General features: G+C 46.0%; 1 protein-coding gene across 3 annotated transcripts in view; it reads left to right on the forward strand.

Annotated features, from left to right (window-relative positions):
- The window catches only part of SCML4 (Scm polycomb group protein like 4), a 106,197-nt gene extending 94,759 nt beyond the window's left edge, over positions 1-11,438 (forward strand). For all 3 annotated transcript variants that reach the window (XM_012753216.2, XM_012753218.2, XM_012753222.3), the window contains one exon: positions 1,953-11,438. In XM_012753216.2, coding sequence (XP_012608670.1) covers positions 1,953-2,078 — 126 coding nt within the window. In that variant the 3' untranslated portion in view covers positions 2,079-11,438. The remainder of the gene's footprint in view (positions 1-1,952) is intronic.
- Positions 11,439-23,828: the final 12,390 nt, after the last annotated feature.

Here is a 23,828-nt window from a genome sequence, read left to right on the forward strand (position 1 = left end):
ACAAACATTTATAGCGCACCTACAATATGCCAGGCAAACTGTAACAGTGCCTATTCCCACACTGCTTTGAGGAGGAAATGAGAAAATGCACATAAAGTGTTCAGCATGGTGCCCAGCTCATAGATAGCCTTCAGTTATCAGATATTATTCTATTTATTTAGGAGACTCTGAAGTATATAAAGATGGTAAATTTTTTTAAAGGTAAGAATTAATACTTTACCTGACAAGCTTACAATATTAGCTTTTTATCACTGCTATCACAAATCACCACTAACCAAACGTAGTGGCTTAATGCAGTACAAATTGTTTACCTTACAGCTCTGTAGGTCAGGAGTCTGCCACGGGCTCACTGGGCTCAGTTACAGGCTAGTAGGGGAGGTCAGGGTAACTGCTGTCACCCACCCGGAGGGCTGTGGAGGCGCTGGGTGTGTCCGCAAAGCTACATTCCTTTATGGACTTCTAGGGAGCCCGTGTTTGCCTTCCTCTTCTCGCTGCTAGGTCCACGTTCCCCCCCCCCCATCTTTAAAGCCAGTGACGTCAAGCTGCGTCCTTCTCCAGCTGCCACCCCCTTGGTTCTCTCCGCTGATTTTCCCTTCCACTTTAGGGACCCTCGTGTTTATCTTGCCACCCGCCCCCATAATCCAGGCTAATCTCTCTACTTTAAAGTCAGCTGATGACGGCCTCATTCCCCTCTGCCATGTGACCTAACTTATTGGTAGATTCTCAGGATTCTACTGTAGACGTCCTGTAGGGAGTGGAAGGAGCATTATTCTGCCTACCAGTTAGCATCGTTTTTTCTTTCTTTTTTCCCATTTTACAAGGTGATTCTGTCATAGAAATCATGCTCTCAGACCCCGGGAGAATCCTCATCCAGCTCAACACTCACATTAATCCGGCACATATTTGACCTTTCCTAACAACAGGGCCTTGAGACCAAGCAAGGACCACAGAGAGGGTTATGTTTAGACAGATTTGGAGAGGGGGAGTCTAGCTCTCTTCCAGGGTGGTAGGACACGGTAGGAGTCTGGAACAGTAGGAAACGGGGCACCTAGGAGGGGCTCGCCAATGAGCTTTGCCCACTCCGCCATTTTGCCAAAGACATGGAGAGTGAGTGGTGCAGTGCAGGTGCTCTGTCCATACTGGCTGGCTGGATAGGTGAATGAGAGGGGCTTCACAGTTCCCTGAGTCCTGTAGCTTTTTCTCTTCTCCCCACCTGAGCACCCCACATTTCTACCCTTCGCCTCCAGTGACCTGAAGGTAGCACTCTAGGAGAGCGAGGAAACCCAGCCTCATGAGGTCTGTGAATCCAGCATGCGTGCTGGAGGGTTGCCACTTTCAGACACAAGTAGGAGCAGTAACAGGACCTCAGAGGATCGGCTCACTCCATTAGCAGTTCTTCGTGCTAAATGCTGAGATGAAGCAGGTGCATTACTCAGTGTATTCCACCTGGTGTTATTGACAGGGCTAAACATACCTGAAATCCCTCATCGAGTGTAATGGGCAGTTTCGTAATCAGCTAAAGGTAGCTGGGCCCACTGAGAAAAGAAACAAGAGAGTGGGATGACAGATGAAAAGTCTGGAATAGAAAGGTAACCTCTAGTTTCAGGGTCTGAGGGATGATACTTCTCCTTTAGCTGAGATTGGATGAGGCAATGAACCTCATATGTGGGATATTGGGAACATAGGTGGGGCTATGTCTGATTCCTTCAGTCGAGGGAGGGAAAGGAATAGGAAAGATCCAGTGTATCGGATGACTCCCGGGAGACAGGGAAGAGGACGGAAGAGGAGCACATTGTATTTGTTTGCTTTAACATTTTAAAAGAGACAGAATATGCTATCTAAATAAATCCACATGCCCTTGCCACGTCCCCTGACCCCACCGTAACCTTGGCCACCGCTTGATGATTCTGACCGTCTTCTGGGCTTTCTTTTCTCTGATCCTGTTCCACCAGGAGATTGATGGCTATGCGCTCTTGCTGCTGAAGAGTGACATGATCATGAAGTACCTGGGCCTGAAGCTGGGACCTGCACTGAAACTCTGCTACCACATTGACAAACTGAAGCAAGGCAAGTTCTGAAGTTTTTCAAAAGATAGAAGCAAAATCCAAAACAACAGATATCAAGATTATCTTCTGCCTTACCAACAGCCAGCCAACATCACAAAATAGATTCTCCTCCTAAAACTAACAGCTACAAAGACTTGGTCTTTTTATACAACTTGTGCATCTTTGCCTTTTTATAAATCTAATGCGGCCTTTTTCGAAAGGCCCGTCTGTGTTAATGATTTGCCAAAAAAAAAAAAAAGAAAAATTATGAAAAGCCTATTATTTATAACATCCCTGACATGTTGGTTGCTCGTAGAGTTGGTCCCATTTGCATAGCAACAGAACGGGGACTGAAGGCTAATGCCAAGGAGAGCCTCAAGGGACGTAAGAAGGACCTTTGTCCTGCAGGCTCTATAGGGACGCACACCGCAGCACCACCTGCCTCTAACTCTGACCTGGGTACCTACCAGTGTGAGCCTTGCTTGACTCAGCTCTGGAAGCTGTCTCTGGGGATGACTGCCTCACCTTGCACTATCCGGAAAACTTGAATTCTTTTGCTCTCTGAAAGAGAATGAAAAAAAAAAAAAAAAGATCTTTTCTATTCCTGGTTATCTGAAGTTCCGTGTTGCCCCACTAGAGGGCAGACTGCTAATGAGACTTCAGGACCCTCTCTGGCTGCAGTTGATTACACGGTGCTCAGTGGATGGGTTGGTTGCTGTGAACAAGATCTAGCCTACACAGAAACAGGGAATTTATTCCCCACTCAGCACCACAGAGTACAGCTTGGGAAGACACCATCATCTAGACGGTTCTAGTTCACATCCAGTCATCACTGACTGACTGACTGATACCCAAGCAGCAAAGGCAAGAATTTGGAAACACGCTCTGCCCAGACGGGGCATTGGAGCCCCTTCCCTTCCAGAGTCCTTACTGAGGGGTCAATGTGTTGGCATGCCGAAGAATCTTAGTGACATTTAGCCATGGGTGTTTCTTTTAAAAAGAAAAAGAAAAAAAATGTCTCAATTAAGCTTTGAAATGGGAGAGTGCTGATTTCTAGTTACACTGCTAGATTATGTAGTTGTATCTGTGGCTAATTTTTCTAGTCCTCAACAAATATACAGACATGCTATTATTGGGTTTAATTCAATTTACAAATAGGTTTTCCTTCCTCACCGTGGAGTAATAGAAAAAATTGATTTTCTGCCCCTTTGCAGCTGTGTCTGGAGCCGGACAATGAATCCACAATTCACTAGGCAGAAGGGAAACCTCTTCTCCACCGCTCTTTTCATCCTTCTCCTTTCTCTCCTTCTCTCTCTTTTCCTCCTCTTTCTCTCAGAACAGGAAACATATCTTCAAAATGAATTCACCTTTGCCTTGAGCGTAACCTCGTCCTTGGAAGAACACCTAGAGTGTTGGCAATGAGCAGGTGAATGTCAGACTTTGTGATCCGGGAGGGAGGGTGGGGGTCGAGGCTGACTCTTGGCCCATGTGTGAATCAGGAAAGGCACAGGCTCCCCCAGGCTGCAGCCTGAGCAGGGGTCTCAGCTGGCAAGTGGAGCCGGCTGGGATCTCACCCCCTCGACCGACTGCCCTCGTGCAGAACATGACCTGTGCAACCTCGCGGGCAGCCCTGGGTAGATCTGCAAATCGATTGCCTACCAATCAGCTAGAGTGTAGAGGAGGACTATGAGAAATATTCCACGCCCTGCTCTTAGGCGCACTTTGATGTGCAGTCTTTAAGAAAGCACATCATAGCAAACTCCTTCTGAGACACAGGAAGGGCGGCTAGACCGACAAGGTCTAGAGAGAGCCTGACAAGGGCAGGAGGAGAGAGTCCTAAACCTGCCCACTGAATTGAGCGTGAGTTGTCAGATTGCAGAAGCTCTGTTGGTTTCAGCCCATGACAAAACTACCTTGGGACAGAGTCTTCAAGATTTTAAAGCAATAGACATTGTCCCTCAAAAGTTTGTTAATCCTAAGTGCTCACTGCTGGTCTAGAGTTAAGATAATTTCCCTCAAAAAGCCATGCCCAGGTTGTGTATTTAGAACTGCCCGTGTGAAAATAATGAGAAAATCCCACAACGACCCAGGTGGTGCTTGCTCAGTGCTCCTGCGCTCGCTCGTGGTGCCTCTTCCATCGCCAGATGCTTTGTTCAGTGACTCCCAACACTAAGCTTGCAAAACTTCCTACCCACCCCCACCAGTGCCTCCCTCACTGAAAAGTCAGGAACATTGGTGCCCTCCCCCAAATTAAGATCAGCCCCAAACAATGTCAAAGAGATGCCTCGAGCAGTATTGCGGGGAGAGACATGCTCCCATTCCAAGCATGGGAGAAAACCGGATCCCTGTTCACGCGGAGCTGCTCTCGCAGAGGTGCCATCTAATTTAGCGTTACACTTTAAGCAGGACAGATTGCTGAAGCCATGATATTTAAGGTTTGACTTTTTAAAAATCTCATTACTCTTAAAATAAATGGTGCCATATCAGAGAATAACCTGGGGAGGAAATTCTTCCTTGCCTGTTTTTGCACTGAGATGCAATTAGCCGACCAAATTATCGTGGCATTACTGCAATTATAATTAATTTTCACCCCTCTCAAAAATCTTGTCAAACCAGAAGGCTAAATAGCTTCACAAATGTAAAACACACTAGGCCATTTCCTTTAAACGGACCTTAAAGCATCAGGCCCTGTGGGTCACTCTCGTCCAAACGAGAGCCTACTTGGGGGCCTCACGCTTGTACAGACAGGGTACTTGTCATTCCATTGCAGTAGCTTTGCTTCAGGTTGTAGTGAATGATAATATAGTTTTGCATAATTCCAAATTAGCGCATGTGTTCATGTTCCAAACATTTCCAATTACACTTGTCTGTTAAATGCTTTTTTAAAAAATCAAGAGACAATTCTATTGCCTAAGGCCTTTCAAATATTTTATTTTATGAAGCACATTATTCCCTTCACAAAGACTTTAGGTGAAAGATGTGGGTTTTGTCTGTGTGTGTGTGTGTCCTGACACTGTAGTTGGAAGAGCCTTAGGAAGTGGCTGGGAGTGTACTAGCTATTGCGTTTCTTGGTATCAAATGTCCACCAGCTTTGTGACACAGAGGCAGAACCTGCTCTGTTTTCCTACTGGTTGCCACTACCTGGTGTCCCCTCTTGTGCCAGCAGGGTGTGCCCTGGAGGCAGCCAGGTGACCCGGACTACTCTGGGCTCCTGGGCCCACCCCCTCCGGCGCTGACTGGACAGGCCAAGCCCGTAGCAGCTGCGGGTGACAGTGGGAACAGTTGTCCTGGGGGCCTCGTGCAGCACCTACTGGAGACTACACCGGGCTCCCATCATTTCCCCTCAGCAGGGCTGCCAATTTTTTCCCCTCTCAGCAGGAAAAAGGAGTGACAAACTCAGGAGAACCAACTGTATTAAATCTGCTGGGAAGGAATACTGGGCTAAGACCAGTTTGCCTGGGAAGGAAACCAGTGAGGGAGGACGAAGCCATACATTTCTTAGGGAAGCAATGAAAGAGCAGCTATCCTAACAGCCCTCTGTGCTGCAAGAACCTATTTTTGTATTTATGTGCTATATGGAATATTTCTTATTTTTTTCAATTAAAACTATTTTTAAAATTATTTTTGAGGTGCTTTTAGGAAAATTTTATCAAATCTCTGAAGATAATTGGAAATGCCGAGAGGTGGCCAGGGACTCCGATTTAGTCATTGTCAGAAGGTCCTGAGAAATGGAAATATGCTGCTCTTACTAAAGCAGTAGCCAGGTTTCCATGTGCACAAGCGGCAGGAGGTGTCACTGTCTGAACCTTGTTGGGCAGGGCACCTTTTCCACTCTTCCCCAAGGGGGTACAGGGGTACAGGGGGAGGCGGTTTGACTCTTTTTTTTTTTTTTTTTTTTTTGAGACAGTCTTGCTTTGTTGCCCAGGCTAGAGTGAGGGCTGTTGCATCAGCCTAGCTCACAGCAACCTCAATCTCCTGGGCTCAAGTGATCCTCCTGCCTCAGCCTCCCAAGTATCTGGGACTAGAGGCATGCACCACCAGGCCCGGATAATTTTTTCTATATATATTAGTTGCCCAGTTAATTTCTTTCTATTTATAGTAGAGACGGGTCTCACTCTTGCTCAGGCTGGTTTTGAACTCCTGACCTCAAGCAATCCGCCCGCCTCAGCCTCCCAGAGTGCTAGGATTACAGGCATGAGCCACTGCACTCAGCCCGTTTTTTAAAACTTCAGATAACAAGACATGGGATTGTGAAGTAGATGAGTTTTCTTAAAAAATTGAAATATTTTGTTAAGGATAGTGGTGCAAATCTGTCCATGGGTCCGATTTGGGTTTTTTTGTTGTTGTTTATCATAAACCCTCCAAGAACCGAGTACCTGCCTGGCTCTCCTGCTGCCTTGCCATGTGCCCATACCCCTTGTGGCATGAGAGGACCACACTGAGAACCCCAGAGGTGAGTCCAGCGCACGGTCCCACATCCAGAGGTACAAACATGGCTGCTCCGTTGTGTGATGTCCCGCGCAGCAGCAATGCCGAGTCCCCCCCCCCCACGGCACCTGTGCGTTCCGCCCTGCCGCTGCAAGAAGAGCAGTGTCCCCCCCAGTGGTATCCGTGTCCAAGATGATCCCCTCACGGGCAACTGGAAGCTGGATTTTTGGAAATCTAGCATTTACTTGAAAGAGACTCGCTCTCATTTATTACCACCAGTTAACCATTATGAAAACATGTCTGCTAACAATTTACTGTGTGTAATTTTTTCTGACGCTAACGAGCAACATCTGGGACGCTTCCTGTGGCGCATTCCTCTGCGGTCGCAGTATCGCACACAGCCCTCACCAAAACCCCGCGCTGGACGAGAACGCTCACTGCGATTCTCCCAGGATGCAACAATTTCCCCTCACTTAGAAGCAGTTCTGGGCAAAAGCACACTTTTAGAGGAGGATTTGCTTTTCTTCACTTTGCTTTCCCAAGCCGGGCCCCCAGATCTGTGCTTTTAAAGTCCCACATAAAGAGCGTGGAGGTTCTCGTCAGGCTCAGCACTGGTGGTGATTCCCGCCCGAGGAGAAGCCGGCAGGGAGAGCTGCAGAGGGGCCCTCTCCCAGGTCCCGCGAGGGTGCTGTACCGCGGGTTGGTGTTGAGAGGAGAGGACAGGAGGACTAGCAGGGTAGAGACACAGCCAAGAGCCATGGAGCTGGCTCAGGAGGCGTGTAAATAATGATGCCGAGCGGTGTGGGGACAACAGCATCTTTTTTTCAAAGGGTCTGCACATGCCATTCGGACCTGCTCCCATGGTGCTCCACATGGCCTGGGGCATAGGGCTGGTTCCACGCACTAGATGCTTGTTGCACAGGCCAACATAAACATCTTCCATCGTATCCAGCTTTGGAATACACCCAAAGCCTTGCTTCTCCAAACACCTCCCTATGAAACAACAGACCCTCCCTAGGTGTCATTTTACAACAATCCTGTGTGACCGAAGGCTACCTCCATCATAAACGTAGCATCCTCAACTCTCAGGAAGGCTCCAGCTCCCCACCCGGGGCTGGAACCCTTCCCCGCAGTGCCTGCCCACTTCCCACTGTGCGGAGTTCACCCCCGTAGGAAGTGGCTTATTTCTCTGTTGGATGGCTCTGGTTGTAAAAAAGTTGTTTCTCAGGGAGACACAGATGTCTGTGAATCAGACACAGACGTTTGAGATGAAGCCAACTCTGAAATCTTTCTCTTTTTGACAGAGCTTGTCCGTGCAGTAACCACACCTATAATACAAATTGACGTTGGTGAGTAGATCCCAGCAATAGGTTCTGCTGGGTTACGATGGCAGGGTGGACACTTTATATAAATGTGGGACTCAGGCAGGTCATGGCCATCAGATTCATCAGCCCTGTCCTGAAACTCTAGTGAAATTTTTGTGGTCACACACACACACACACACACACACACACACACACACAAATAATTGGAGTGGCCTGGGATAATTTTCAGTGCAGTTATAAATCTGGCTGTGGTCACATAAGCATATGAGTGATATAAACTGGCATGAATAAATCTATAAGGTCCCACGCCTCGTTAACAACTGTGAAAAAGACACTCTGAGATGTTCAAGGCCTGTATCTTAATTGTACTCATCTGTGATATAACGAACTAAGGAAGCTTTCGTTTAGACAAAAACAAGTTATGATTGATGATAGAAAAGTAAACACAATCTGCCGTGAATTTGTGAAAGAGTTATGCAGTGTATGAACCCAAGCCCAAGTTAGCTCTCCTGCCTGTGTGCGCATATGCGTGAGTGAGCACGTATTTGTGCGTTTGTGAGTAAATGCAACAAAAAGTGGGGATTGGGGGAGGTTGAGAAAGGGTTGTAAAGGAAGATTTTGCTTCCTGGAGTGTCCTCTGGTTGTTCAGAAGAACTATCCAGCAGTGACTCAGAAATCAGACCCAAAAGTACACGTGCCATGTAGTTTACGTAGCTTGCTTGGACAGAATTTTGGATTATGGAGAGATTCTCTGTGAAAATACTTAAATCGCGATACTTGGGAAAAGCAGATACTACCCAGCACCCTGCATAGCACCTGCCGTGTATAAGGCACCTCATTAGTGCTCGTTAGCTGGCTGAGTGAATGATGGAGTGCTTAACCAGGCCTTATATTTTCCCCCAAAAGCCACCAGTTTCTTTTTTAACGCCCAGGTTTTGTCTTTATTGCAAGGAGAACTGCCAAAGGGACAGAAGAGCGTGAGGCCTTCCATTCCCCCTGGCTCTGCAAACGCTCCAACAAGCAGGTCAGCCCCTCAGTCGCTGGCCTGCAGTTCACTCCCACATTTCTGCCTTGCCTGGCCTTGCGCTCTACTGCCAGCCTTAGGGGGTAAGAACTGATTATTTACAGCTTCGCTTTTAAACCATCTTTTCCTTCTCCTTCTCAATCCGTGACACCTCTCAGAAATAAGACCAAGGCTTCCAGTGGCTGGTTAACTGGGCCCGGAGGGCAAGCTGCTCTCTGCGAGGGTCCCTGAGCTCTGCACTCCGATGCCTTGCTCTCCTTGGAGAGGCAGGTCACCGAGCTGGGCCCTCGGCACAGCGCCTTCGCGTGCAGGTGGAGAACGCGCAGCCCACGGCGGGTGGAGCAAAGGGAACCTTCCTGTCCTTTCCCAGTCTTCACCCCTCTCCTCCCCGGAGAGTAGATTTGGAAATATCAGGGGGTTCTCTTTTTCCCTCCAGATGGTTACATACGAGCCTTAAGAACAGAATGATGTGACTAACTTTTTTCCCCAAAAAGCTTAGAGTGTTTCATCTTCAAAGAAATTACCTCAAAAGCCTGGACACATGTCCCAAGGATGAGGTCATTGCTCAGAATATTTTTAGTACATCTCTTTTGGGGTTATCTTTAAAAGCTAGGATACATTTTTTTCAAAGTGGTGTTGGAAGCCCATCATCATCCCTTTGGGGATGGATTATATTTTTCTTTTTAGAGGAAGCCAAAGCCACTGGGGTCATGTCCAGGGAATAATGTGGGTAGTCAATTTGAGACTTAAAATGGCCATATCTTCATGCACATTAGCTTGTCTTTTTCTTGTGTGCTTCCTTACTCGGTTCAAATAGTTCAAACAATGACAGCCGTAACTCATTTGCTAACTTGTTATCTGAGCTTGTGAGGTGGAATGATGGCAATGGAAATGTTATATATTAGGCAGGTATCAGCATAAGGAGCTGCAATATATAGACTACCTTGAAGGGCAACATCATCTGGATGTATATAACATTCAACCTGTTCGTTTTAAGGTAATCTTGTTGATGCATCTTTAGGCATGGGAAGCTGAGGATACTGTGAGATTTTGCAAATGTTGCAAATATACAGAGACTACCCTCACACCCAGACCCCTGGAAACCTAGAGTTAGGGGGTATAAGCCGTGGGGGACACCTGCACAGCTCACCTCCAGTGTAGAACCTTCTCCATCCCATCCCCTGTGGGGTCCACATCACTCTGTGGGGGGCAGAACATGGTGCAATGAAAAGAAACAAGCTCTCCAAGGGCTACTGGTTCCTCCCCTTCTGCCTGATGACTTCCAGCTTCTGCTTCTCCTCATTTCTGACTCATCCAGGTGTTTCCTAATCCCTCTCTCGCATGGGCCATAATTCCTCCTCAAAGCCACGTGAGCACCACTTTGCCCTCCTTTCCTTTTACGTTTTACCTTTTACTTCCTGTTTTATTCTCTCTTCCTGCCTCCATGTTTCTTTGTTTCCGCTCTTCTGTCTTTGTCCATTTCACTAGCTCACATGCCTTTTGGGAAGGTGAGGAGATGGAGAAAGAAAGAAAGAACTAACAAGTAGCTTCAGTGCCCCCTAGCCCAGCAGCTCTGACCTCTGCCTGGCTTCCACGGTCCAGCTGTCACCGCCCACAGCATCCTGTGGCTCTGTCACGCTTCCTGCCCCATCTCCACTTGCTCTTTTTGCTTTTCAAGGTCCACCCCTCTCAGCCCTGGGCCTAAGACTGGGAAGAAGAGTGTTCTCCCTTCAGAGTGTTCCATTCTGTGACTCACCCTGATGTCCTGCAGATGGGCCTCTTGAACCTAAATTAAACACCTTCAGCCCTTGAAGGTCAAGTGACCTGGAGCCAAGTCCATGTACCTCTTGAGAAGCTCATGCTGCTTCTCCCGTCACACTGCCTCCTGCAATCTGCAGGGAGTCCCTCTGATGTCCACTAACAATTCCAATAATGCCACAGTTCTTTACAGAACACAGAGCATTGCCCAGGCCCACTCAGCACTGACCACATTGCCTCGTGGCGAAAGCCAGGCCACAGCCTTGTGTTGAAGTGAGGACGGCCCAGCCAGCATCAAAGAAGTGGGAAAGTGACCTGCAACAGAAGTGTGTCTGGGGTTTTGCTTTTAGACATTTACAAGTCTTCTGAGATGTGTGCACTATTAAGTGGCTTGTGTCTGCGTACGGGGAGATGATGATATAGTTCCCAAAAGAAAACGTGGTTTAGAGGCTTGAGAAAGGCAACTCAACTCTGGAAAAGAAATACTGTTCCTGGCCTTCATCCAGCACAATCACACGCCCTCAAGGTCTTTCAAGAAGTCACACTTATTTCCCCCTCAGGAACTGAAAGTGTTTCTGCCAATGTACAAGAGGGTTGGGGGGACTTTGATTTCTTTTATTACCCATTGTGTTCTAAGCCACAATATCTAATTTGCTGTCGTTTTCCAGCTATACCTTTGATCCCTTAAGGATTAAAAAAAAAAGAGCTCCTCTCATTGTATCCTCGAGAAAACTTGAACTATCAGTTACGTTATGTAGCAAATATTTCCATTTTATACACATTGTTTATAGATTGTTTCTCTTCTGTATATACCTAGAAGTAATTTTATTAACATAAAGATTTTATACTTTCAATACATTTGTGGATAAATTGGCTTTTTATTCTGTTCACAGACAAGAGAACTAAATAAATGGATTGAAAAAAATCATTTCATCATAATTGGCTTCTGCTGCTATTTTTTTCTTTTCACTAACGGCGGAAACTTTTTGTTAATTAAGTGCTATTGTAACATCCAAAGCAGGAGGCCAAAAGGTGTGTTTTACAAGCCAGGCTGGGCTGTCGTTAGCTGACGAGGCTCCTGCTAAACAAGGAAGACACGTGAGGAAGTGGAAATCCTCGTTCTCTGCTTTCAGGGTGGAATGATGGTGATTGAAATGTTATGCCTTTTGTTTTGTAAATTGACGAGTTTATTTTCAGATTCTTTCTTTCAACTCAGCCTTAGTTAATCTCATGTTTCCACCTCTTTATGCTACTCCTCTTCCCCATATGCCTGCTCAGGAGGCCCCTGCTCTCACCCCGTCTGGGAGAGAGACAGCTGCACCTTCTCCCTGGTAAAGTGTCTTTCTTTGATCATGCACTGCATGCAACAGCCAGACACCAAGGGTGCAAATAGGTCATTTCCTTATCCTGGCAAGATAAAAACAGGGTTGGCTACATTCCCTTTTCTCTACCAAGATGGCCTTTCCTCCCTCCTAATTAAAGATTTTTAAAGAGAGAGAGGATGTGTGTGTGTGTGTGTGTGTGTGTGTGTGTGTGTGTGTGTGTGTGTGTTCGTGTGTGTTTCTATGATTGGGCTTGGGAATTTGAGAGAAATTTTACCCACTAAAAGTTTGTGCATCATTTGCTTGTGCCACTGCATGTGTGCAGGAAGGATCTGGTATATAGTGTACAGATATTCTAATTACTTGAAAATTCATTGTGCTTTCACTTTTTACAGACATAATAGAATCCTGGAACACTACTTCAATTCTATGTTTTATTTAGTATTCGGAGGAGCGAAGCTTTTAACTTAGGAAATGGTGTAGTTTAAAGTCCTAGCTTTATTATTTTTTAAAAAATACCAACAGATCTAATTTTGCAAACTAGACATCAGTGAATAGAGCTCATTGTAATGGTGAACAGCATTTACATTGGAGAAAAAGAGCAGTAAGCCCTGTCACCTGGGGAAAGAGCCTCTCCTTAATTTTTGCTCTTTGCAAGCATGATGCAATCAGTGTTGCCTAATATTGGGACAATCCTCTCACCTCAAAGTGTTCCTATGTAATTGTGTTATATAATGGGCAATCGTAATAGGCAATTTGGTTCTGTAATTCAGTTTGCAAAGCATGCAAACATAAGATAACTAGGTTAAATGCAAATAGGCATTACACTAAGGTACAGAAGATGGGGGGGAAAGATGCTGTGTCCATAATTTAGAAACAACATGAATTTTATTCCTCAGGTGCCTCAAAATGTAGAGTTTATTAAAGTTATTTATCCTCTAGTTTAATTTCATCACATACTGTTCAGACAGATACATTATCTCTGTGTGAACACACATGTATTCTTACTGCATATATTTACAAATCTCTCATTTGTAATAAGCAGGCTCCAAGTGTAGCATGTTCTTTAGAAGCCAATTGGATGTACTCATTTTTGTAACACATAGTGTTTTAATAAATAGACCTTTATATATAAGACGTCATATCAAAATATGCTTTTAATTTTTCAAAGCCTAGCTGTTATTGTTTGTAACTTTCCTTTGGGCAAATTTGTTCGTTAGAGGCCTATTTTTCTATTTTTAATGTATTCTCTTAAACAGTGACAGGTAGGTACACTACAGTCAGATATTTAATTAAATAACCACTGCTGCCTTACGGTTTTAATAGCTTGGGGGTATTTTTTGTTTTGGCTTTTTTTTTTTTTTTTCATTTTTGATGAAGCATTTGCATTTAGTACAGTGTATTGTGGGCCTGGGTGAGATTCAATAAGATTTCCAAATCTTAAGAATTCAAGACAATGTAGTATTCTGCGTTCCTGCTGTGAAAAGTATTCCTGTATTATTTCTAATAAAGAATGGAATTTACGTGAACTTGTGTATGATCAACTTCTATGCTTCTATTTAATTAGGACTAGTTCCTGCAGGTAGAGAGTAAGGAAAAGCCTTTCCAAGGTGGTCCTTGGACAGCCGAGGCTGCTCGGGCTGATCACTGCTGCCTGGGAGCCCTGTCACCTGGCCACACGCTGCACCTCGGACAGCCAGCCCACTCACCACGCTGGCTCAGGAGTGACTCACTCATTCATTACAGGAGCCCAGGTTCCCTATCCCGTCTCCCTGCCCTTCCTAGTCCAGCCTGTGACCACGAAGGGGCAGCCTGGCGCAGGGAAGGAATGTGAGATTTGATCAGAGCCCCCAGGAAGTGTCCACTCAGGGTCATCTTGGGCCAGTCTCTCCTCTGGGGTCTCCTTCCTGGTCAGTTATCAGGGGCAAGAGGGCCTCCCTCCCGCAGGAGTCGAGGAGGATTAAAATACATTCCCGTGCCTGTCAAAGCCCCTCACGCAGCGTCTGTGGAATCCGGAACCCTATTCCTGGTGGTCTACTTCTGAGGCTGCGTGGTTGTGACTCCAGTTTGGGGGTTATGATCGTTTCTGGGTTTTGACCCAGCTTAACCCTGATCTGACAATTTCCTGCCCGGAGGCCACGGTCCTGTCTGTTGTGCTCAGCAATGATCCTTGACGAAGGCAACGTGGTTCTCAGTGAAAGCCGTTATGGGAGTGGGGAGAGAGGTGTCATCCCATGCCCGTGTCCTCTCCAGCTGGCAAGGCCGGCCAGTCAGGCCTGGGGACAGCTCCTGGGGAGAGCTGGGGTGCAGCCTCCAAAGCCTTCTCTCACCATCTGCCCTTGGTTTGCTTAAATCTTAATAGACTGAAAACATTAACCTTGCTGCCAGTCCTACCTCGAGCAAAACCATTTCCAAGCTCATATCTCTCTCCTCTCTCCACCAGCACAGGTCCAAACTGGGTGGCCTTTCTCATGTGTCCATGAAGTCCCTGAGCCAACACAAGCAAACCCACCTACCTACAGGTGCGCTCCCTCCCCAGGTGTAGGCGCTTTCACTGCCTGCTCTCCTCCCACAGGCAGACGTAAGCTCTGAAAACACAGCCTTTATTATTAACACTATTTTTTTCTCATTATCATTGTACAAACAGTAGTATAGTCTATTTATAAAAAGTCCAAGTAGGGAAAGAAATCCTGATGCAAATGTTACATTTTTTTCTTTTTTTCTGTCAAATCTGAACATAGATTTGGCCACCTTGAACCCCCGAACGTGGTCAAGCCCAGAAGGGAAGTTGGGAACCCATGGTGAAGGAAAGCACTTTGCCCTGCATTAGAGCTCAGGGCTCCTCCACTGCGCCAGGCTGCCCCTCCGTGGCCACAGGCTGGAATAGGAAGGGCAGGGAGACGGGATAGAGAACCCCGGGCTCCTGTAACGAGTAGGTCACTCCTGAGCCTGTGTGGTGGCTGGGCTGGCTGTCCCGGTGTGCAGAGCACATCCAGGTGAGAGGGGTCCCAGGCAGCGTTGTGTGGTGTGCATGGTTAGACATCACTGGAAATGGGGTCAGCCCAGACCAGGATGGAGTTGCTTTTCTTAGGCGAGTTACCAGAAAAGAGACTTTCCCGCACACTGTGTGAATCATTGTGAAAGAGACATTGCTCCATTCTAGGAAGTTAAAGTGCCATCACACACACTGAGCATAGAGGGATCCTAGCTTCTGATCTCTGACCAAGAACTTCCATTCATTCTAGTGCTCAATGAACTTGCACATTTTCCCATTACCTCTTTCATAAAAAACTCATTTTTTAAGTTAGAATTGCTTTTCTCCTTGACCTCCTCGCCAAGGTTGATCCGATATCCATCTAGGAGTGGCTGCTGACTTATTGTTCACCTATTAGTGGAAGCCATAAAAAATGTTGGAAGATGAAAGCTATTTAAATGAGAAATATTTCCGTAAAATCCCCTGGGATTGGAGGGATGGAGAAGTGAATGTGATAGTAGCTCTGTCACTGGTGTCAAACTAACAGGTTTGACAACAATGTTTTGTAAGTAGCAGTTAATCAGCGAATCCCATTACTTAATAAGGTTATCACTTTTAGCAAAAGCTGCAAATTACACTTTCTCTCCAGGCCGAAGGCAACATCCGTAACATTTCCCATCTATAAGTAGTGCCTCCTTAGCAGAAACTGAGTAAACAAAAGCACACTGAAAATGCTTTTTGTGTGTGATTCAGGCAGATGTTTTTATCCAAAACTTTGAGTCATGTTAGCCTGCCTCTCTTCTGCTCCGTAGTTTGGTGCTGGTTTGGACTGTGTGGCATAAATGGGTAGGATAATGCAGCTTTCTTCACCACCAGCTGCGGGAGACACCCTGTCGTGTCCACTGAGAGTTAATTCGTAGGCTTGCAAAAGCCTAACTCAAGTCACCAGCAGCCCCAGGTGGCTCTGCTCATCGGCCCCGGTGATTTAGTGATGCAGGAGGGCCACTGTTTCAATAAAACCACCTCCATTAACCCCTGTCACTCTCACTTGCCGTTTCATCACAGAGTGGTCTATGAATTGTGCCCCTGTGCCCTCTCACCTCTCCCCACCCCACCCCTTGGCTCCTGCTGGGGTTTAAATCCCACAGCCGCATCCACCAAGCTTCCTCTGCATGAGTGTATGCATATTCACCCAGCCCTTGTCCCACGGGGCCCAGGAACCCCAGAGAAGGACCAAGTGGTGCTGAACTCATTGGCGTCAGCCTTGATCTTCTACCAAGATGGCATCAACGTCCCATGTAGTGTGACAGAGGGTGTGTCATGCAGCTGACAGAAAGTGCTATGGAGCACCTTGGAGATGGGGGCAAGGACAAGAGGTGCTTGGGAGAAAGGCATCCGGGAAGCAGGAGCAGAAGGGTGGAGACCTTCTACCCCGGCATCACCTCCAGAGGGGCGAAGCCATGACTGAGCATGCCCCCGCCCCCGCACTCACTGCGTGTCACCCAGCTATTCCAGCCCCATAGTCTTCCAGTTCAGCAGTTGCTATTGGTTTTATTTTTTCTTTTAGGCTCACAAAGCTCCAGAGGGGATGAACTTGAGTTGCTTTTTCTTTTTTCCTGGCCTGTTTTCTGTATGTGTGTACCGAGGCTCCACCTCATCCCGGTTGTTGATGACATTCTCCCTCCTGCCCTTTCTCCCCCCCCCATGCATGTTCCAGTCCCCAGCATTTCTTGGAACTGCGCGTGATCTCCCCCAGGAGGGACTCCGTGTCTCCTGGCTGCACTGTTCTTTACGCACTCCCAGTCAAACGCTGCGCCCCTCCGGTCACCAGCGTCCTTCCTCCACTTGGCGCGGGAAGCGCTTTCTCCCTGGTGTTTTATTTCCTGCTCCTGCCTCCTCCACTCCCACCCCCAGTGAGAACATCTCTGTGCATGTCTTACAGCCTTACATTTTCCACCAGAAAACACATTTCCAAGGGCCTTAGTGACTTGTGAAAATTCCTTCCAAACCTGTCTCCTGGAAACAGGATGGTGGATGAAAGATTTCTTCATTAAAATTAGACACTTTAAAGAGGCAGCCAGTGAAAGCTCTGAAAATCCCCAATGAGCCTTTGCTTCGTGCTGGTGAGGACGCTAGGATAGAGGCCAGGGCTTCGGAAAGAGGCTGGGACAAAGGACTCTGGGGTTCTAGTCCCCACTCTTTGTGACACACAATCCCTCCCCTCGGCAGGCCAGCGGCTGGGTTTGAGCCTGACGGGCGGTGGGCTCACTTTCTCCCCGCGTGCACTGTGACTGCGGCTGACGCAGCGCGGGTCGAGGGGCCTGGAGGTCCTCATGACCCGCGGTTCTTGGAGAAGGAATATGATTTATGACTTGAGAAACTGGTCAACGCTCTGGACATCATTCCAAGCTGTGATTTCTCATTTGGGCTTCTAATGTTTGATTATGCAGCTGGGCGGTGTCCTCTCTGAAAGGCAGCTTTAGACCCGAGCCAGCTCCCTGCAGGGGGAGGTAAGGGACCAGCAGAGCACAATCCCAGTTAGGAGGAAAATCCTGGGCAGGGCCTTAGGAAACTTGGGGCCTGGGAAAGCGGTTGTCTACCTCTGGCTGAAAGCAGGAGAGAACGAGGCACTGAGGCCTGTTCCCCCTTCGAGACAGGCTGGGCACTGGATGCTTCAGGGGCAACGTCCTGTCCTTGCTCTGTGGGCACCCAAAGGGGAAGGTGAGTGCATGTTACTGGGCAAGCAGGGGCCACCCAAGGGGCTGGCAGGAGCCCCTGTCTACAAGGCTTCCGTGCCTCCATGAGGACAGAAAGCCGGGCAGTCTGGTCTTGAGAGGACCCGATTCCCATCGGTATGGTTCTGATGACAATGATGGAACGGCCAGCCCAGCTCTACTGTGTTTGGAGCCTCAAAGGAGAGGCTGGGGCTGTTCACCCGCAGATCCCCCAAGTCTTCCATATCCAATGTTATAGTCCACCTTCCTCAGTCCACCCTTTAAAAATCTACTTTCATATGTGCTTCTGTTCTTTCTGCCACAGATTAGCCAGGACCTGCAATGCCTTGGCATGCAGTGCTTCCCTCCTGAAGCAGAGACCACAGGTCTCTATGCTGAGACCTGACCCTAATTGGCCTGAAGGCAGCAAGGGATTGGGAAACGGGGAGGCAGACCTTGAACAGTACACGCACCATCTTATGAGGCTTCAGAGGAAATTATTACATTGCCTCCAAGCCAAAAGATGTTTTCCTGTGTTGAACAAGACAGTCCTGCCTTTGCTGGCCTGGAGAAGTATGGAGAAAGGGTGGCTAAAGGTTCTTAAGCCCTTCCAACCTAATGTTCCTATCCTCAGTCTCAGGGTCCTATTCTTTCACTTTGAGAGCTGTGATTTGGCATGAGAGACCTAAGGCTGCACATTCACTATCCTTGGCAGCTTTGCTAGTATATATTATCAGATCCTGAGCCTGATTTTCAGCACAGTTTGTCCTGTGGATGCGCTCACCTTCCCCTTCAGGTAAGAGTTAAGGGCTGCCATAGAGGATCTCTGGCTTTCCCAGCCTACCCTAAGTTGGCAGTAAGCTGTCAGGAATATTTTTTAAAATAAAGAATTCCAATGCTATCAAAAGCATCCAGTACCCACTGTAGTCCTTATAGTTATGATTATCACATTCTACCAACGAAGACCTATGTTCATTGCATATCTCAGTGGTTCACAAATCTTGCTGTTTATAAGAATCACCTGGGGATCTTTAAAAATATAATACCCCCTGGCTTTCACCCATACACATTTTGATTTAATCAGTATGGGATAAGACCTAGGCATGGAGATTTTTTTAAAGCTCACCACTCCCCATGATTTTAATGTGCAGCAGTTCAGAAACTACTGGTGTATCCCAATGCCTCACCTCTACCTGTACCTCATCACAATTAACCACAGGTGGAAGCCTTGGTGAGGCCACTGCACTTCAGGGTTTGTTACCAGTCACCTTACCACCAGCAATGGGGGCCCTGTGCCTTCAGACTATTGGGTGATTCAACTCCAAACCCCATCCTGAAGATTTGCTTTCTGAGACCACTCTTGGAACTATCTCTTCTCAGACTCCCTAGAAAACAGAAGATGAGCAAATTGTATATATTAGGACTTCTTTGGAGAATGAAATTCCAGGGAAGAAGGAGTGAAGAAAAGAGCTGAAGAGTTAGATAAATAGACAGAGCAAATATATATAAAAAAAAGTGTATTACCAAGCTGGCAATACCTTCATGAGAAATTGATTCAGTTTTGCAGGATATCTTCAGAGAGACCATATACCCACCCTCAAATACCTCCCATGGGACAAAGGGAGAAAGATTTATCTTCTAACTCCCCTCTCCAACGGTCATAGTTTGTCAGTGCCATTCCTGGATTGTGTGTATGGGTACCAAGTGGGTCCCATAGCGCTTTGCATCTCAATAGTAAAAGGAAAGCTCCATGGCAGAAAATGAGAGGCAAGAGGTCTGTGGCACAGGAAGTGAGGAGAGGCCTATCAGTTGCTTATTGCTATGGAACAAATCACTCCCAGACCCAGTGAGTAAATCATTTTTTTTTTGCTCACAGTACTACAGGTAAGCAATTGTGGCTGGGCTCTGCCTAGTGGTTTTTCTGTTGATCTTTCCAGGATTACTCATATGGCTGCAGTCATCTAGGGGCTTACTTGGGGCTGAATGGTCTAAGATGGCCACAGTCACATGTTGGGCAGTTGGTGCTTGCTGATGGCACCATCTCATCCTGTGGTCATCCTTCATGGTCATCTATCTTCATAGAGTTATTCACCCTCATGGAGGCTTCCTGACATGGTAGCATTGCATTCTAAGACAGGGTAACAAGACACTGCAAGATGTCTTGCGGTTGAGGCTCAGAAGTCACACAAGTGGGTGAAGTCTGTCAGATCCATTGAGGGCCTGAATTGAACAAAAGGCCCGGGGGGGGGGGTCGGGGGGAGGAATTATTTCCCCTCTTTTTCCTGCCCCATTGCAGCACATGTGTGTGTGTGTGATCCTATTGCTTCTGTTTCACTGGAGAACCATATACAGAAAGATACTCCCAACTTCAGGATAGTGGTTATCTCCAGGAAAAGAAAAAAGGATCAGGGAAGAGTATGGGCAGGGGGTATGTGCCAAACAATCTGAAATACTGCATATTTATTTAAACAAAAGGCATAAAATGTATCTTGAAATAAATATGGAAAGTGCTAACTTTTATTCATGTTGGCTTTGGGTCCATGGATTTTTATCTTCTGTAGTTATCATATATTTGAAACTATATAATAAATGAAAACAAATATTCTTTAAGAGGCAACATAAGATCTCAATTCTGGTCTGGATTCAGCTTTTTTTTTTTTTTTTTTTTGAGACAGAGTCTCGCTTATTGACCAGGCTAGAGTGAGTGCCGTGGCGTCAGCCTAGCTCACAGCAACCTCAAACTCCTGGGCTCAAGCAATCCTTCTGCCTCAGCCTCCCGAGTAGCTGGGACTACAGGCATGCGCCACCATGCCCGGCTAATTTTATATATATATTAGTTGGCCAATTAATTTCTTTCTATTTATAGTAGAGACGGGGTCTCGCTCTTGCTCAGGCTGGTTTCGAACTCCTGACCTCGAGCAATCCGCCCGCCTCAGCCTCCCAGAGTGCTAGGATTACAGGCGTGAGCCACCGCGCCCGGCTTGGATTCAGCTTTTAAGCTTGCTCTTTTATAGAAATAAGTCTGGGAGATACACGTCAAAATGTAAATGATGCTTCTCTCTGGGTGATGAGATTTTAGGTGATCTTAGTTTTCTCAATTTTATTGCATTTTTTAAAGAATTGCTTGCACTTTTTATTATCAGAAAACAATAAGATATTTCTTTAAAAGTTTATCCTTTGGTCTTAGATAAATCACTCAACTCTTCTGGTAACTTTGTGCAGTCTTTAAAGCCACATTCTGCATCATAAGAAAATATAAATTGAAATTACCATATTGTTTACTGAACATCTGCCTTGGCCTTTGTTATCTCACATCATTCTTCTGCACATAGTATGTGCAACTGGACATTAAAGCCAGCTGTACTCCAGCATGGCTGTACTTACTGTGGGTAGAGAGACGGGGACATTATGTAGCAGACAAGGCTCTACCTCAGTGAAAATTGGAACACCCACCCTACTCTTTTATCAAATAACTGTCAGCTACAAGGGTCTATTTTGAGGGAGAACCCCCTTTAAGATACCATCCTTTTCTAAGTGCATCAGGCAAGGAATAAAGGAGCACTGAAGTGTAAACACCTCCTCACCCACATGCTGATTTTACAGTTCCTCTTTCCATCAGTTGGTGCATTCATCACTCTCATGGCACAGGACTTTGGAATTTTTTTATATTAATACTAACAGAGCTGGGGTCTCTATCAAGGGGTCCTGTCCACTTCCTGCCCACCAGTGAATGAGGACACCTTGTTTAAATCACCACTTCCATCTGTCACAGTGGTGTCACCCTATAGATGATATTCGTAAACTGAGAACACAGAGGCGGCACAAATATTCTCAGCCTTGACTTTGTTCAGCTGATTTCACCACAAATCTGTCAGAAGACCCGACTTAAAGTAGCTTAAGTAAAACAGGGGTGTTATTTATAGCTTATCCAATTGGATTGAACAGGATGGATTCAGGGCAGGGTCTCAGTGGATAACCTCAGGACCGCCTCTCAGTTTGCATCTCAGCTTCTCTCTTCGGGCTGACCTCATTCCATCTTTCTTCAAACTACTCCCTCTAATGGGTAGGACAGAGCAAAGGAAAACTGGCAGTAGGCAATTCCAAACTTGCCTTCTTCCAGCTTAGAATCTAAGGGAAAGAGGGTGAGTTTGTCTAACACCATCAGCACATTTAATCTCTTGGACGAACTCTCCTTGGACCAACTTGAGTCTCCTGTCCACCATTTGGACCAGTCATTAGACGAGGGAATCACTGGGCAGCTGTGGAATGGAGCAGAGCACAGGAATGGAGCCTGAATCTATGACATAGGCAGGGAGATGCAGTTCCCTAAGGACAAAGTGTGCTGTAATCTGAAGACAGGAGGAAAGCAGTCTGGGCAAACAAAAATAAATGCCCACCCAGTGCCCATAGGATACAGAGCTTTTATTCTGTCCCCAAGTCTCTTAAGCAAGCAGTATGGAGCCATCTCCAGTGAAGTTCGTCTTGTCCCCTGCATCATTCTGAGCATGTGTGTGGATTGCACGTGAGGTGTGGGGAGGGCCTCAGTAGAAAAGTGACATAGGTTATTGCAGCTGTATGGTAGGTTGGGGGGATTCATCTAGAATTAGCCAGAACAACTCTTTCTCCTTCTCCTCCTCCTTTTCCCTTCCCTTGCTCCTCTGTTCTTTTACTCATCTCCTTTCTTTCTAAAGGCAATAACCTTCATGCTTATAACCATCTCTAGTAATCATTGAAAGATAGCCTGGGTCTTGAGAGCAAGTCCTTGGATTTCAGGGGCAGAAGAGCAGTGAGGGATAGGAAAACTATAAGCCAGTCTCACTTATGTTCACATACACAAAAATCCTAAACAAAGCACAAGCAAATAGAGCCCAGCAATGTATTGAGCTGTCAATAGTCAACCAATTTTGACTTAAAAAATAACAGCAATTTCATGTACTTCAATCCAATGAAAAAAAAATTTCTATGACCAAGTTGGGTTTGACCCAGAGATACAGAGTTTAACATTTCATATTATCATTTTAACATTTCATAGTATCATCTCAATAAATGATTGACTTTAAAATATATCATTTAATAATTCAAGGTTAATTTTCTTTGAACAAACTAGGAATGGAAGGAAACATCCTTAACTTGGTAAGGATAGCTACCAAAAACTACATCAAATTTTAATGAAGGAACATTAAAACGACTCTCTTTATAAGTAAATGGGTGGTGGTGTGGAAGCTAAGTTTCTTATTGTTAGAGAGGAATTTTGCAGATAACAGAAGAGCCAAGAATGAACCATGTGGTGCTGGATTACAATCAGAAACATCAGTATGAACTCACGTTGAACTTAATAAGGATGCAAATGGATAGATTCAGACATAATTATAGTTACATGTGTTTACATGGGCTAGTATATACACATACACTCTTAGCTGTATCTGCCGAGAGGACTAGAAACAGTGACATCCCAGTTGTGATGAGTACACACTTCACTCAGATCTTGGTTTCCAAATTTCATTCTCTAATAAAAGGAGCCAGTGTTCCTAAGAGCAATGTCTGATTCTAGGGCTAGGGCAGGGAAAATATAAGATGGGCCTGGACCATGTCATATTACCAGAAAGTAAGAAAATAGGAAAAAGCAAAAGGATGGGGGCATGTCAAAGGGATTCAGGAGCCAAACTGAAAGAGCTCCAATGGCCGAGCTGGAACAACTTGAGCAACAAAAGAAATAATGTAATATAACCCAAAGCATATAAAAAAGCCCATACTGATATAAATAAATGATTGAATAAACAAACATGTAAATAAATAGAAAAGAGAAGTCTTTGTTACAGAATTCCAGATAATACAGTATATGTAAACATGCCATCCTCCAGGAGGTGGGACTTAATCTTTATCCTCCCATTCCTTCCCTCTACCCCTTGAGTGTGGGTTAGGGTAGAGAATGGAGAGGGTGTCAGGGAGGAAACCCTACTATGGAATATCCTGGCCAATGTTGCCTTAGTCAGGTGACCAAGTTTAACTTCACCAGTGATAAGTCATGTTGACAGTATGTTCCCACTGATGTGGCATAATGAGAAGGGCCCTTCTCTGATATTATTCCCCCAAAACCATAACCTCATGCCATTCATGAGAAAAACATCAAGCACCCCCCCAAATTGAGGAATATTCTACAAAATACTTTTAACCAATACTCCTCAAAAACTGTCAAGGTCATAAAAAACAAAGAAAGAACTAAAAACTGCCTTAGACC

The sequence above is a fragment of the Microcebus murinus genome, chromosome 5 (genome assembly GCF_040939455.1).
Source record: "Microcebus murinus isolate Inina chromosome 5, M.murinus_Inina_mat1.0, whole genome shotgun sequence".
NCBI lineage: Eukaryota > Metazoa > Chordata > Mammalia > Primates > Cheirogaleidae > Microcebus > Microcebus murinus.